This window comes from Trachurus japonicus, chromosome 2 (assembly GCF_045865225.1).
Source record: "Trachurus japonicus isolate A0001 chromosome 2, Traja_1.0".
Lineage (NCBI taxonomy): Eukaryota > Metazoa > Chordata > Actinopteri > Carangiformes > Carangidae > Trachurus > Trachurus japonicus.
The window spans coordinates 13,981,358-13,998,030 of NC_140908.1; the positions used below are offsets into that span (position 1 = coordinate 13,981,358).

At 39.0% G+C, this 16,673-nt stretch overlaps 2 protein-coding genes across 5 annotated transcripts in view; both read left to right on the forward strand.

Moving 5' to 3' along the window:
- Positions 1 to 12,670, forward strand: part of cd99 (CD99 molecule) — a 28,523-nt gene extending 15,853 nt beyond the window's left edge. Inside the window, exons 2-13 of one of the 4 annotated variants that reach the window (XM_085802382.1) lie at positions 2,169 to 2,201; positions 2,309 to 2,368; positions 2,905 to 2,943; positions 3,044 to 3,109; positions 3,195 to 3,224; positions 3,371 to 3,418; positions 4,286 to 4,366; positions 4,985 to 5,019; positions 5,133 to 5,157; positions 9,191 to 9,307; positions 9,412 to 9,462; positions 10,404 to 12,670. In XM_085802382.1, coding sequence (XP_085658508.1) covers positions 2,169 to 2,201; positions 2,309 to 2,368; positions 2,905 to 2,943; positions 3,044 to 3,109; positions 3,195 to 3,224; positions 3,371 to 3,418; positions 4,286 to 4,366; positions 4,985 to 5,019; positions 5,133 to 5,157; positions 9,191 to 9,307; positions 9,412 to 9,462; positions 10,404 to 10,432 — 614 coding nt within the window. In that variant the 3' untranslated portion in view covers positions 10,433 to 12,670. Of the gene's footprint in view, positions 1 to 2,168; positions 2,202 to 2,308; positions 2,369 to 2,904; positions 2,944 to 3,043; positions 3,110 to 3,194; positions 3,225 to 3,370; positions 3,419 to 4,285; positions 4,367 to 4,984; positions 5,020 to 5,132; positions 5,158 to 5,616; positions 5,894 to 9,190; positions 9,308 to 9,411; positions 9,463 to 10,403 lie in introns of those variants that run through there. The other 3 variants (XM_085802389.1, XM_085802375.1, XM_085802398.1) reach the window with 3 other exon arrangements.
- A 744-nt stretch (positions 12,671 to 13,414) lies between these two features.
- The window catches only part of gyg2 (glycogenin 2), a 16,302-nt gene continuing 13,043 nt past the window's right edge, over positions 13,415 to 16,673 (forward strand). The window contains exons 1-3 of the mRNA XM_085793906.1: positions 13,415 to 13,562; positions 15,220 to 15,358; positions 16,308 to 16,482. Coding sequence (XP_085650032.1) covers positions 13,556 to 13,562; positions 15,220 to 15,358; positions 16,308 to 16,482 — 321 coding nt within the window. The 5' untranslated portion in view covers positions 13,415 to 13,555. The remainder of the gene's footprint in view (positions 13,563 to 15,219; positions 15,359 to 16,307; positions 16,483 to 16,673) is intronic.

The following is a 16,673-nucleotide window of genomic DNA, read 5'->3' on the forward strand; positions in this document are numbered from 1 at the left end:
TAAATAGTTATGACGTTGTAATAACTCTAGTTTTTTGAGTACAGGGACTTGAATTATAGGCTATAATAAAAAAAAAAGTATAAAAACATACAGATACAATGTCTAAAGTTGCATCTGAGTCAAGGCTATATGGTTCATAGGGTCTATTCTAATGATTGGGGTTATACAGGGTCATCATGAGGCACTACAATGGAGACTATAATAAGGTCCACCCCAACTCCCAGATACTTTGGAAAATAAACCAGATTACACAGTTTGAGTTGTCCTAGAAACAGATTCTAATAGGATGCGATCAAAAGATGAAATGGGATAAGGATAAGACCGAGTCCACGTGAAGGGCTTTTCCACACAAGGCCTGCAGCAGCTCATGATGATTAGTTGGTTTATTTTCTCAAATAACCAGTCGATTGTTTGGTTTCTTACAGTAAAGGTCAGATAGTACTGAAACATGTTTGATCAACTAAAGGTGCAAGTGTGAAAATAAAGATAAGATAAGATTTCATTATAAGTTTCAGTCCTGTTGAATTGTGTGTGTTTTTTTTTGGTCCTTTGTGTGCCTGCTGCATCTATTTCCGGTATTGGAGGGTTAACTACTATTCAAATCAAGATGGCATTGTTTGATTGCAGGAGATTTTGACATTTGGGCATGGTTTATGGGCTGGCATTAGGTATCGAGGGAGTTTCATTCTGAAACAGCATCTGAAATGTGGTTAGAAACTGGGAAAAGAGAAGTGTAAAGAAGGTTTTTTTAATCTGGTTTCACATAGGAAAGGAAAAAGGAAGGAATGCTAATGGATTTTAATGACAGCAACTGTCTAGAAACTGGCACTAATTAGATTCACATGCCTTCAGCTGCAACTCCAGATTCCTTTATCTGGAAGTATGAAAACATTTCCATCTGCAAGGTGGATAGTTTATTTTAATGTGGTAGGTAGCTATATTGCTTACTATGACACCAAATTTAATATAAGAGGTGTTATTATAATAAGAGTTAGGCTTAATTTTGTCCTTTGGTTGTATTGTTTTTGGTGAAGCTTTTATTTTGAAACTGCTCCTATTTATGTAACAGTCTCCTGGGCAAAAAAAGTGCTGGCATGTGCCCTTTTTTTTTCTTTTTTCTGTGCTGAACCAACTCCCCAGCTTCAGTCATGACTCATACTTCGACGCTGCTCAAGTGTGAGTGAGCTGGCGGCGTCATAGCAACCAGCAAATAACACAGTTTCACTCCCCTGCAAACACCCAAACACAGAGCACATGTGTTTCCACTATGCACGGCCGTAGAGTCATAGGTGGTTAGCGACAAGCCCATAAACACACAAGTTGGTCATCGTTTTACTTCTCTGCTGGTTGTTTGAGAAGAAAAGATTTAGACAAAATCAAATCCTGTTGTGTTGTTTTCCAGATTTTCTGCAAAAACTTTGCAATTTTGCTGAATCAGACATCTTTCGTGCAACTTTAAAGAGATTTCAAGTGATTTCCTATTAGAATAAAAGCCATAAAACCCTCAGTGACCATGTTAAGGAGGATATGTCAATCTTAACTTAAAGGGATAGTTCAACATTTTGGCAAATTGGCCCATTGCCATAATCCCTATACTCATAGCAGTAGGTTCGTTACCTTTAATTGTCGGTGCAAGCTGTTTTTAGAGCTACGTTACGGAGGCTAATGGGATTTCTTGGTTTCCCTCGTCAAACTCATCAAATACACAATCCAACAACTCCACAACGCTCTGGTGGACAAGTTGTGACCTGCACAGTCACCACGCTATGAGATAATAACACAACGTTACCAGACAGAGTTGTTTCAGAGGGAAATACAGAGACTGCTTGTCGAAAAACTACCCCAGATGGGGGCATGTATTTCCCTCTAAAACAACTCTGTGTGGTAACGTTGTGTTATTATCTCATAGTGTGGTGAATGTGCAGGTCACAACTTGTCCACCAGAGCGTTGTGGAGTTGTTGGATTGTGTATTTGATGAGTTTGATGAGGGAAACCAAGAAATTCCATTAGCCTCCATAGCGTAGCTCTGAGCTAAAAAGTAGCTTGCACCAACTGCTAAGACTATAGGGATCATGGCAATGGGCCAATTTGCCAAACAATGTTGAACTATCCCTTTAAGGTGTTTATAATGTGTTTAATACTGGTCCTTGTGTCTTTTCCCTCTCAGGTTTTGATCTGGGTGACGCCCTCCTCGATGATCGTGAGTAACTTTCACTATCGTTGCAGGTTTAACAATCAAATAAAGCACTGTGCTAATTTAAAGGAGAGGTAATACTGATGTGTCTTTGTGTCTCTTTGTTCCTATAGCACCAACAGAAGCCCCCAAGCAGCCACCGAAGGCCCCAGAAAAACCTAAAACTGATGGTGGTTCGTATCACATTTATGTTTTGGGTCCCTCACAAAAAGTCTAGCATGACTACTTGTCTCTATGATGGGCACTTGAGGACAGTATCTGCGTGTTAAAGCTCAGCGCCGCAGTCAGGATGTGGTTAGCTCCGCTTAGCACAGAGTAGACGCTGCAACATTAAACCAGTGGTGTGCCATCACGACACAGGCAGAGCTTCCCCTGTTAAAAATAGACCTCAGTCAGAAAGACACGGGTGCTGTCTGTGTGAAGGATCTGATATTGTCAGTGCCCCGATTGTGCAACACAAAGTGATACCTCAGCTTATAGTGACCGGACAGGTTTAAAACCGGTTTTTACCCTGTTATCAAATCAAAACCATGTATTTGAAATGGCACAATCCGATCCGATCAATCATGCAAAGCCACTTGTTGTCTTCGAGTTCAATGTTTAACTGCCATATAAGTGATTATTGTGTTAAACACTCTTAATTACATCAGACTTGCATAAGGTGGTTTGTTTGGACTAATCCAATACTTGTTCCCTCATTTCCCTACAGGTGATCTCGACCTTCTAGATGGTCTAGATTTTGGAGACGGTAAAATAGATTTTTTTTTTTTGCAGTTTCACATAAGAATGTTTATGATTCAACCAGATTGCTGGATGTAATTGATGGCACAAATATATCTTTCCATCAGATTTGACACCGACTAAGAAACCAGAGAAACCAGAGAAACCCAAGAAACCAAGTTCTGGAGGTTCTGGTAGGTTGTTTTCCTCACATAACTTTAGCGTTTTTTTATTTTAGAGACGAGGCTTATCACGTGTTCTCATGCTCATGTGTTACAGGCCTCGACCTGGAGGACGCACTGGGTCCAGGTAAAGCTGACGGCGACTTTTTTTTGTTGTTAACTATGTGTATGTGTGTGTAACTATGGGTTTTCAAGCTTCAGATTTCCCCACATGGAGAAGTCATCTAGTGAAAATGATTCAGCATTATGACAATAATGTCTCTGTACTTACAGACCCCAACCCAACTGAAAAACCTGCTGTCAAGCCACCAAAAAGTGGAGGTGAGTGAGTTTCCAGAGGTTTACAAGGGTTTTAGACTTCCTATTTCTCCGACCTCCCATTTCTCCGACCATAGCCTACATTTCTATATTTTTGCGTCCATTAGTCTCCTCTAACCATAACCATAACCCTCTAAAACAGTGGTTCCCAACCTTTTTTGGCTCATTACCCCATTTTGACACATCCCAAATTTCTGGCGACCCCCGTCAATCAAGATGCACCAGCTCAGATTTATATTTGCGAATGTGAAAGTATAGAATACAGTTGTTTAAAATTGTCTGTGGTGTTTTTACTGATCGTTTTAAAAAGAACAATGATTAGTTACAAAAAATATTTTTAAATAAATACTTTTTAAAACTTTTTTATCAATTACTAGACATTTCTGGCGACCCCACGTGGGGTCCCGACCCCAAGGTTGACAAACACTGCTCTAGAATAAGTCGGATCAATGGGTAGTCGGAGAAATGGGCGGTCGGACTGACGTATTCTCCCCTTAAAGGGCAAGGCTGTAGACGAAAAAAGTCTTGACTAGTGATTATTCCTCCTTTTGAGGCATTGTTTCTGCCAATCCAAACACTCGCTATGCTACAGAACCAAATGTGGATTTATCCACCGGTTGATGCAGTTGCCTAATTTACATTGATCATCTTATTTTGAAAGTTTGTATAAAATCCGGTTTGTCCGTCTTGTGGTAACACCCTTTAATTCACTGTTTTTTCTGTGAACAAAATGAACTGTAGCTTTTGTTTGTTCTGTGTCGGATGGAACTTTACGCCCATTCATATGGGCAGCAGCTGAGGAATTCAATATAACGTACAGTACAGTGTATATGTTTACTTTCTATACAATCTCTTCTTCATTTCTCACAGGTGGTGGTGGAAAGCTTGATGACTCGGACTTATTCGATGTTGCAGGTGGGGACTACAAACCTGATGGGGGCAAGTCAGGAGGTAGGTATCTTCTCTTCTGATTGGCTCGTTCCTGTCTCTGTAATTGACACAGAAAAGTATTAGAATATCAGGCACACACCTCCTACTATAGCTTTGTGTTAACTGTCCGATTAAATTCTGCGCTTTTATTCTGAAAACCACATGCATTCCTTCCAGAATTCCGTTTACTATCTGTAACTGTGGAAACAGATGGGGAATAATCTAAAAACAGCATATGATGAACCGTGGATAGTCTATATGCATGTGTTTTCATACAAGGCCTATTGTTCATCTACAGTTTCTGCCTCTCTCTGTACTGTTGTGTAGCCCCAGCATGGAAGGAATTAGTTGTTCTTATACCAAAGAAAGAAAAAGGGAAATAAAAATCCCACAGGATTTCCAGCGTAATTAGAACCACATGATCCTGCACGATCATATACAGCAGCTAGAGTAACCTGTTATTAACTGCAGCTCACTGAATACCGAGGGTCCCAGTCCCAGATAGACGCTGCTGCTACACTTCTGTTGTGTCTATTTCTGTTGTAAATGACTCAAACTCACAGTTTCACTTCAGCTTCCTGTACAAAAACCATTACAAAATCTCTAATTTGATTTAATTTCGTCTTCCCTTGAATCCAGGCCGTGCAAAAGACTTTGACAACGATAATCAAGGTACGTTTGTATTCCAACAAAATCGTACCAACTTAAAAAAAAAATGCATTTCCCATTTATGGTCTGGTTTTATGAAGTAAAAATATGTTTCTGATGCGTTTATGTGTTCCTCACAGGTGGTGGAGCGGATCAGCCTCAAGGTAAATCCACATTCTCTACTCTTTCCCCGTGCTATCTCCTTCCTCTCTTTGTGTGTTTCTGCATTGTCAGCGTCACCTTGGGCATCGTTGTGTCTCGCTGTAGAGCCAGCTTGTTGGAAATTTCCTGTTTCCCATCTCAGGGGAAGCCCACTGCTCACTGCTTCTGTTTACCAATGAGTAGTCGTTGCTGTGTTGGTGTTGCGTTTACTTCTCTTTTTTCCGCCGTCTCGTATCTCTCTAGGTTTACTCATGTTTGCCAGGTTGTATTTGAATCGTCTTGGGAGTGGAAGTTTCAGCCGTAGACTGAAGATGCGCTTAATTTAACTGCATCTGACGAATGTTTAGTCTTTAAGAACTGATTGACAGTTTCAGTTCAGGTTGAGTTCAGTTCTTCACATGGAGGGGTACCCATGGTCTGGTTCTTACGGCTAAATCCCTGCTACGATTGTGTCGTTGCAGATCCAGACCTCCCGTGGGGCCAAATCCTGAAGATACTAGATGCTAACATGCCAGAGGAATTCTATATTTGGATGTCCAACTTAAAGCAAATGTTTGCGCCTCTGCTTGAGAGGGCTATGGACTTGCTGCAGGCTATGCCATGATGAGCCATTTGTCCCTTAACCTCCTGACTGGCTCTTAGAGTCTTAGATTGCACTCAATTAACGGTTTACGAAATATCTGATGGACTTGATTTCGAGGAAAAAAAATGGTAGAAAGCTCTGATGCTCTTCCACAATCACAAAAAGTGGATAAAATAACTGAAAGGGTTAGGATAGGATTCAAACATGGGACCTTTTGGAATTTTTTGAGAATTGGTACGTCTACGGAAAGCGGCAGGGGTTGGGTGTACGAAGAATTCCATCAATTTTAGAAGTTTCTAACCAAACCCAAGTGTAGTTTTGTGCCATAGCTATATGTTATTGTCATTTAACATAAAAAAAAACATTCAACGGACTTTATAATGGGAATTTTGGCGCCCAGTTCTTAGCTAGCTCCGTTTGGTAAGCCTTGGGTAAAGATCGCATACCGTGTTGGACGGTATGTCCTTAGATTCCCATGGCAAAAAACAAACAAACTCACCACCTTTTCTGATCATATACATAATGAGCCTTCTCTTATGGTTTAGGACAATTAACAGTTCTTAGCTAGCTCCGTTTGCTAAGCCTTGGTTAAGGATCGCATACCCTGTTGGACGGTATGTCCTTAGATTCCCATGGCAATTAAACCTCACCACCTTTTTTGATCATAGGCTATACGTAATGAACTGCCTTCTCTTATGGTTTAGGACAATAAACACAATGTCCAAATATTGATTTACCAATATATAACAGACATGAATGAATTGAATATTGGTAAATTATCAAGTGTTTCTGTTGTTTCGTCCAAGACCAGAAACCTTGTACCTTCTTTCTCTTGTGTTTGGGCCATCAACAAACAGTAGCTAGTAGCAGCATGCAGGTTGGTGTCAAAGTTTACACAGAAACAAGAGAATGCAACACTCTCTGACCTTTGAACTGGTTTACTGTCAAGAAGAATCACAGTGTTTGTCTTTGACTTTTTTGATTGGGATTCTGGACTTGATTCCCTAGCTGTGTCTGGGTGTGGACATACTTTACTTTCTCTACACTCTCCACCCTTTATCTACTTCTCATGCAGTGTCATGACTCAATCATTTGTAGTTCTTACATAACAAACAGTGTGTGAACACCTGTTACTGGATGTTTGAGATCCTTTTATGAAAATAGAGTTTAAGTTTGTTGATGTCGGTTGTGTTTTTGGTGGAAGGTCACTGTTTACTTGGGACTTTATCTCCCACTAAATAAGCTCATTGGAAGGGAAATGGCCCAGAGTGACTTAACGATAATCAGTATCCGTTCAGTTAAATGAAAACAACAGATGTTTGGGAGCGTTTTTGCTGTCACACTAGTTCATGTTTTGACATGCACTGGACCCCGTAAACATTCTTTACATACCCATTCATAGCGCTCTGCTGACAGATGTAGAGGTGTGAACCTCTGAAGATGTTTATTCTTTCCATTGACAGTTGTCTGATTAGAATATGTTTTTTCTCCCTCTGTTACTTTTCAAATAGTTCTTTGGTTGTGTATTTATTTCTGATGAAGCTTTTCTTATCTTTTACTTGAGTTTAAACAAAACTTTAAACAAATTGTGCCATTGTTGAAGCAACAGGATGTCAATGAATAAAACAAACCTGTGGAATGGTTGGTGCAGTATATTTTTTTATGAGGAACAACTGAGCAAAAGCCAAAATATAAGTGATATTACTTATGTTAAGTCTTTTGGGGTTTTTTTTGCATACAAGATTTGAGTCAAAATAGGTACATTTTATATTTCGTATTGCTAATGAGACAACATTGGCTGCATATGTTGTCCAATTTAAATTAACTTAACACTGTTGTGTGGTCTGTTTTCATTTCATATCAGCCAGGGCAGAACCAGAACATCATGTACTCGCTAGCCACACTGACCTTGACTCATGCTAACTATCTCATTTCAACAAAACAATGATTCAAACTTTGAAAAAAATAAAATGATTCACACAAACAGCAGCTCATAAAAAAAAAAGAAATTGGAATCAAACTGGTTGCAATCCCCAGAGGGAGGGGCGATCACGCTATCACAAACACACGTTACGCCTACAGTCACAAACCCCCGCGGGACAGACATGGTACAATCCAATGATCCCTTCAGGTGCTTTGCATGTGTGTGGGAAAGCGGAACGCCACCCACACACATGCTTGCTATAGGCTGGCATCCTGTCTATGTAGCTCTTCTTTTTTTTAATGCACAGGCAACGACAACGCCCTGTTGAAGTGCACTACACCATCACAAGACACACACTGACTCATGACTCACTGTAACAGAAGAACAAGCCTTTTGATCCCTGCAGTGTGTGTTCGTTAGTGGTGTGTGTTGTGTTTGTGTCCACGCTCCACCCTTCAATCTGGGCGTGTTGTTTGCGTTCTGCTTTAGTTTTAATCTAAAGATTTCTGCGCCGTGCTTTATTTCTTTTATTCATGGTTTGTTTTCACAGTGACATTGTTGTGTTTGTCATTTGCACTTCATGTCTTTGTGTTGCCATTTTTTGTTTTGTTTTACTTGACAAGTTTTCACAAGTCATGCAGTGTGTTCTGAAGACTTTGTCCCAGGGCCAGTCAATCCTGGCTGTTATTAAAAGTTCTTGACTGCCACCTTGAGGAAATCTGAGGTTATGGCAAGTCACAGAAACAAAAAAGAAAGACACTAAATTGTGTTTTTCTTGCAATTCTTTGTGTTTTTGTGCAAACTTTTGCGTTTTGCTTTCTATTTTATGTGTTTTCTTGCAAACTCTTGTGTTTTCCTTGCAATTTTTTGTGTTTTTCTAGCAATTTTTTGTGTTTTTCTTGTAATGTTTTTGCGTTTTTCTTGCAGACTTTCGTGTTTTCTTGCTAAATTTTGTATTTTTCTTTCAGACTTTTGTGTTTTCTTGCTAAATTTTGTGTTTTTCTTGCAAATTTGAGTTTCTTTTGTCATAAATTTCTCAGTTTTAAGGTGAATGAAGGGTTCTTACACTCAGAACACTTTTAAAATGAAAGTCATAAACAAAGAGATGGAATGGAGGCCCCAGCCAAAATAACAAGGGGTAAGAACACCTGGGCCAGCCACACAATGGGCCATCAAACCCAGAAGTCCTCACCAAACTGACCCTAAAGAAAAAAGAAAACCACAAAACTAATTCAAGACCAAGACTGAAAACTGGACCACCAGAAACCTCCAACACAAACTAAAACAAGAAAAGTCTCCACTCAACTGCCTCGTGGACAGAGCGGTGTTAGAGACTCAGACTGCTTCTCCCAGGCCTTTTAAAGACTTCCCTTATTACCTCCCTCATTAGTCTAATGTGCTTCCCCTGCTGAGGCGGGAAAACCTCCAGGAAGGGCCAGGGAGTAAGAGGAAAACACATAACAAAACACATGTATACTGTATCCCATAATACATACCATTTGGTCCATGTGTGTGCTTGGTTCTACAGAAGCTGGGTCTGGACAGATCGCAGGAATTGCCAGCGCCATCGGCGTCGCTCTGCTGGGAGCAGCGTCCAGTTACTTTGCGTACCAGAAGAAGAAGCTGTGTTTCAAGCTGCAGGGAGGTCGGTCTCTTTTTCTTTTTTTATTCATCCATCCTGAAAGAGTCACAAATAAACAGGAAGTTTCATTTTCATGCTCACTGATGAGAGGTTCTTTGTTTCTACAGGTCAAGATCCAGAGATGGGTAAAGGACAGGGTACTCAGTCAGATCCTCAAGGTAAGTTCCTGCTTACAGTATAGATACCACATCCCTTCATTAAATAAGATTGAAATAAAAGCAGAAGAAACAAACATAAAAGCTTAATTCTAGTTAGTAAAAGTACAGAATTAACATCAGATACATTCACTCTAGGGTTTTTAATTTGAAAAGTACTCATTAAGCAGTGGTAGGCCTACACACTAAAAACAGTTTGGTTAAAAAATAACCCAATTTTAACGCAACTGCTGGTTGAGAAAAGGACAAACCCCTTTTTTGGGTTATTTTAACAGGTTGGGTTATTCTTTTTGACCCAACTTTTGGGTTGAATATTCAACTGTTTCACTGAAATTACTTGAACAACCCAGGAATTGGGTTAAATTCATAGCCTATAACCCTGAAAATGGGTTACACTCTGGAAAAATAACCCAAAAATTTAACTCAACTCCAATAACTCAGAAATTGGGTTACAGAAATAACCCAATTTCTGAGTTATTGGAGTTTTTTTTAGTGTGTATATATCATTGAATTTCTAATTCTATTGAAGAATTGGCAGCATTGTCATCATGTTGAGAGTGAAAAATATTTCAATTATTTATACATTACAAATACATACATACATTATATAATTTCAAACAGTGAAAAGTGAATGGGATACTCAAGTATTACCAATTATGATTGTTAATCCTTTTGTTCAGGGAATGCAGTAGGCTACACAGTGCTGCACCATAAAGACATTAAACATGTTATTTTTTGAAAATTACATGGAAAAATGATGAGATAATAATTTACATAAATGAAATGAATTAAAGTTTGTAAATAATTGATTACATTACATGGAAAGCATACGATCAATAATACATCAAGTCTTAGTGCAGCCTGACATCTAGTGGTGAAAAACAGGAAGTTCAGGTTGTTCCTCCATTGAAAATAATGTATTTTTCTTTTCTTTTCACCCACAGTTCTCAGCAACCTGCTCAGGACACAATAGAAGCACAAGACGAGAGAATTTCAGTCGACTTCCTGTCATCTCTGGTCCAGATCAAAAGACTTTTCTCTGGCTCTTTCTGCCGCCCGATTATAAAACAACTAAAGCATAATTTATACCTGGTTAGTTTTTTATCGTTTTATTATTTTTCTGTTCAGTTTTACTAATCTCTCTCTCGGGTCTAAGTGCCTTGTCTGTGTGTGACGACGACTACACACAGCAATGATCCTCTGAAACTCACTGTAGCAGAACAAACCTCTGATTGTCGGTTCGCCACAGAGTCCATGTAGATTTTTTTTTGTTTTGCACCTTAAATGTTAAAGTGTTAGTTCACCCGAGTAACAAGAAAATGCAAATATATTTTTTCTATGAAGCTTTATTTGTCCACATTTTGAGGGATCAGTGTCAAATTTCAAATCTGTGTCAAATCAGTGGAAGTGAATTAAATTTAGACTTTTTAAATAGTAACATTTGTTTCCTTTTGACTCTAATTGAAGTTCCTTTCACCTCCATTAACTTCCATTTTTATTTTATTTACAATTTATTTTAGTTGTTCAGTTGTTCTTTCAAATTAAAGGCTTACCAGAGAGTAGGATCTGTTGCGGGAAGGCTTTTATTGTGAAAAATATGTAAAAAGAAGTGGTGAGTTTGACTGACAGAGGCAAAAACATGATTGATGGAGTTTGTGCTGTGGAAACTGACTTTATAGTGAATGAATTCAAACGTGGCCTAAGTGTTGAATATATTTAAACCGAATCTCAAATAAATTTTACTTAAAGGTCCCATATTTTTTAAGAGATACTGGTGTTTGTTTTGTTTTATATGAAGATGTATTTGTGGTTTTAAGAACTTACCATGTACCATGTTTTTTTTTAGTTTTCAATCTCCTCTCTCAGGCAGAAAACTGCCAGCCAATCAGAGGAGAGGATTCTCTGAGCCTCTCCTCTCATTGGCTGATTATTTTCTGAGTGATGCCATTAAAATATATCAGATTTCAGGTAAAACACACAAACTAAACTCATGCGAGGTTGGATGCTGGACTTCAGTGGGCTGGTTGTGACATCACAAAGTCCAGGAAGTACTAACGGCTTGTTTCAAAGCTCAGTTTCTGACCGTTTTGGACATCTACCTTCAGACTGTATGGGACCTTTAAATAATTGTTTTGAGAACTGGTATTGGTCGTTTCTTCAGCATATAACACCACCATGTGTCAAGTTGTGTTTATCACACTTATCCAGAAGAAGGAGCTTTGTAATCTTTAACGCCGACTGCGAGGAGATGAATGAAGGTTTTGGAAAAGGAGAAAGGAGAAACTTACTACATGTACACAACTTAGTCTCATGACATTGTAAATGTAACATAGACGACAAGTTTTAACGTTTTACTTGTCCTTAAAGGGCTGCACTAATCAATATCTTTACATTTGTAACACTAAAATTGTGTGCCGAAAGCTAATGAGCCTTTGTTAGCTCATTATTTTGGTTTTACAGTGTGGTGTTATTGTGAAAGATATCACAAAAAAGCACAAAAAGTGTCATAAAATCAGAACTATTGCATCGGGGGGGTTACACTGCAAAAACTCAAAATCTTTCCAAGAATATTTGTCTTATTTCTTGTCAAAACTAATCTCTTTTTACTTTAAGTAAGACTCATCGCCTAAAAATTAACTTATTTTTAGATCATTTTCACTTCTTTCAAACACATTCTCACTTGAAATAAGTAGAAAAATCTGCCAGTGAAAGGAAGTTTTTTGTGCTTGTAATAAGGAAGAAAAACTTACCCCACTATCAGATTTTTCTACTTATTTCAAGTGAAAATAGACTTGAAATAAGTAAAAAGTGTCTAAAAACAAGCTACTTTTTTATGTATAACTATTTATGTACATGTATAATACTTACTTTAGGTATAATGAGATTTGTTTTGACTAGAAATGACATTTTGACTAGAAATAAGACAAATATTCTTGGTAAGATTTTGAGTTTTTGCAGTGTACATTGTTGATATGATGCTGACGTATTAGAATGAGCTGCCTCCTTGTTCGCTGTAAATACTCGAGTATTATGGTGTATAGATGTGTTTTTGTTTGATGTTTGCTTTAGGCTTCGATGCTGCAGTTTTTTTGCTTTCAGCTTTTCAACATCAACAATCATGATCATAAGTTGAATGAGTGTTTCTTTCTGTTTTTAATTCAAGTCGTTACAAGAGTGGATTCAAAGTGCGTGTACATGTTTTCAATAAAGTGCTGTTGTACAGTTTATGAATGTTTTGACGTTATTTTTATACTTAAACATCATAACCAGTAACCAATTTTTCATTTTTTTTTTTCAATTTTTCATTTTTTTTTTCAATTTTTCATTTTATTTTTCAATTTTTCATTTTTTTTCTCCAATTTTTCATTTTTTTCTTCAATTTTTCATTTCTTTTGTGCCATATGCCTGGTTTATATAGTTCAAATAAACCTGACGTCATGTGTTTAGTAAAGACAAACAGAAAGTCTTGATCTTAGAGTAAAAAAAAAAACTCAGGTCGGCTAACTTTGGTCCTTATCACTTTCTTTTACCTTTGAGCCAACATGGCGGAGAAGTCCTACAGGTTCACTGAACTACAAAGCTCACGTGTCAACAGATAGATCTCCATCACTGATGATGAAGACCATGTGTTAGCTCTGAAATAAACTCAGTTTGGATTATTTTGTGAACATAAAACAGCATCTCTGTGCTGCTATGTACTGTGGACTGGTGATTTCCTGCAGCTCTGTCATGGATAAAAGTGAAAGTGATGAGCTGCATGAGGCAACACTCTGGATCTCCACACTGTTGCACAACACAAGGCACAGATATCTTTCTACTGGTTGAACAAATAAAGCTAACACAAACACACACATACACACACACACACACACACACACACACACACACACACACACACACACACACACACACACACACACACACTCCCCCCTCTCTACTCTCTGCTGTTAAAAACAGACTTCATGTGTGGCGTCACATTGGAACTCATCCTCTCAGTATATAAGAACGGTTTCGGTGCGAAAATGCCACTGTTTTCAAAGCCGACGTCTTCGGAGGAGCTGAGTTTCTAGTTTTCTACTGGATTTAAGGCATCAACATGTCAGGTAGGTGACTTTATGTTGTATAAAAGATCTAGATCTGAACACAAACTGTTTAAAAGAACCTGTTGGTTGACCTCTAGTCTGCACAGGCTCATTACGTTTAATAAATAAGAAATAAAAATGTTCCAATTCCCCCTGCTCTGAACTATGGGATCATTGATCATTGAATTTTTGAGGTGATAAAAACAAACCAGTGCAGTGACCCAGTGCGACTTTTCCACACTCTGCCCATTGTAACACTACACGCAACCCTGAGATGACGGCAAACAAAAGGTTACATACCACTGCAGCAGACAGCAGGCCAGGGGAGTGACACTCTGACACACTGGAACAAAACATAATGGAAATAAATACATTAAAAGAATTCATTCAAAGAGAAATTAATTATTAATAGCATGGCTACTCTCACAGATAATCTAGTGCTGGATAAATATTAAAGGTCCCATGAATAAAAAAGTTCTGGTTTAATACTGCGAAAATATGAAATCAACTGAGAATACATACAGCTTGTATTCAGAAACTGACCAATAAAACGTTAGGATTTCTTGAATTTTGTGATGTCACACCCCCAAACCTAGCCCACCATCCATCCTGGCAGGGTTTGGTTGGGGCGTTTACACTACAATCTGTGATATTTTTTTATTGGATCGTTCATTAAACAGTCAGCCAATCGGCAGGGCCGTTGTATAGGGGAGAAAGGTGATGATAATTCTAGGGGCCCAGTGCCCAGTGGGGCAAAAAACCCCAGTAGGGGCAAAAAACCCCAGTAGTCTAATCTTTGTATGACTGAATTATTCTGCATAAGACCCTGACTAATACTCATAGTAATGCTGCATTAGCATCAAAACAAAGTAAATAAAACATGATACGTAGTCTACGAAAAAAAAGTGGATAAGTCCCCCTGACTTTTCCACTTTTTTTCTTTAGGGGGCCCTCTTTAAAGGGGCCCACTTTAGTATTCTTTCAGGGGACCACAAAAACATCCTGGATATATGAAATATAAGGATCAACATGTCAAATACATCAACTTTTGTTGCTTGCTCTCTCATTACGGTTTCCTGTTTGACCCTAACTCTAATTCTTTTTTCTTTTTTTTTAGATGATTGCTCTTTTACTATGGATTGCATTTCAATTTCGTTGTTTTGTTCAATGACAATAATGGATTCTATTTTATTCCTAAGATTCAAATGATCATCTAATCAAACAAAGAATCATTGTTGCAGTAAAAGTGTCACCAACATGGTAGAATATATTTTCAGCTCCACATCCTCAGACAAGCACTGATGCATCAAACTCTGACTATTGTGTTGCCTATTTTACACTACAATCTGTGATATTTTTTATTGGATCGTTCATTAAACAGTCAGCCAATCGGCAGGGCCGTTGTATAGTGGGACCCACAAAAAACCCCAGTAGTCTAATCTTTGTATGACTGAATTATTCTGCTTAGACCCTGACTAATACTCATAGTAATGCTGCATTAGCATCAAAACAAAGTAGGCTAAATAAAAAATTATAATACATACATAGTCTAAGAAAAAAAGTGGAAAAGTCAGGGGGAAGGGGCCCACTTTAGTATTCTTTAAGGGGCCCCAGAATTCCTAGCAACGGCCCTGCCAATCGGGATAAAGGCTCAGTGTGATCTTCTTCCTCTCTCTAGCAGGTGAGGCCTTCGTCACCCTGGCAACCACAGACTCCTACTGCATGGGCGCTACAGTCGTGGCGAGGAGTTTACGACGGCACGGGACGAGCCGCAACGTCGTCGCCATGGTCACGCCAAACGTCTCACAACAGTCAAGGTGGGTGTAACAAGAGGGTCCTATACTTTCACGTCGACCTGATGATTTTGTATTGCGGACGATCTGACTTAGATATTAAAGGGATACGCCAACATTTTTTTTTAACGTGTCTTGCCTCACTCCTTAGTCCATGACCAGCAGATAGACACCATCCTTTCGACTGTGCTTGCAGTAACCATGGAGATAGAGCCGTATCGCCCGTAATTAGCTTAGCTCAAACACTGGAAGTGTATGGGTAGTGTTAGCCTGCCTCCACCTAAAGTCATCAGAGAAACTCTTCTTCAGCAACTCTAAACGGACCGATCTTTGTCTCAGAGCTGACAAAACTCTCCGGTAAGGCATCTTGAGCAGTCAAATGCCGCTAACGGGACGAGATCGGTCAAAACGGAGGGTTCAAGCAAAGACGCTTTATTTTGGTTCAAGCTAGCTACATCGAGGGTAGGTTAGCTTCCTATTTCAAAGTAAAAGCACAAATTCTATCGTCATGGTTTTCTGTATGTAAAGGGCAACGGGTGTTTTATTTTGTGAAAGTAACCGGAAGTGCGTTGGTCACAACGGCTAGCTTGAGTAGCGCCGAATTCGTCCGAACAAAATAGTAAACAGCTGGTATTTAGACAAATTAACGACACACTGCTGATCTAAACGGCTACTTTCTCACCTAAAAATGTTTGAAATGTTGATAAAGTGATATATTTACAGAGTTTAGAGCTAAAATGAAATCAGCTTCTGACTGCTGATTTCAGCTCGGGTAGGAGGCAGGCTAACACTACCCATACACTTCCAGTGTTTGAGCTAAGCTAATTACAGGCGATACGGCTCTATCTCCATGGTTACTGCACGCACAGTCGAAAGGATGGTGTCTATCTGCTGGTCATGGACTCGGGAGTGAGGCAAGACACGAAAAAAAAAATGTTGGAGTATCACTTTAAATGTAATTCTTCTCCAACAGGCTGGCCCTTGAGAGTGTGTTTGATGAGGTCATCGTGGTGGACTTGATGGACAGTCAGGATCGTTTCCACCTCTCCCTGCTTGGACGTCCCGAGCTCGGCATCACCTTCACCAAGATCCACTGCTGGACTCTGACCCAGTACAGCAAGTGTGTCTTTCTAGATGCTGATACACTCGTGAGTCCGCGTAACCTACAGGTTGTTGACTGCGTTATTAATAAGAAGCAAACTGGTGAACAAGCCATTGGGACTTCCTGAACTTCACTGCTCTACACACTAAAAACAGTTGGGTTAAAAAATAACCCAATTTTAACCCACCTGCTGGTTTTGGGTTATTTTAACCCAACAGGTTGGGTTATTCTTTTTGA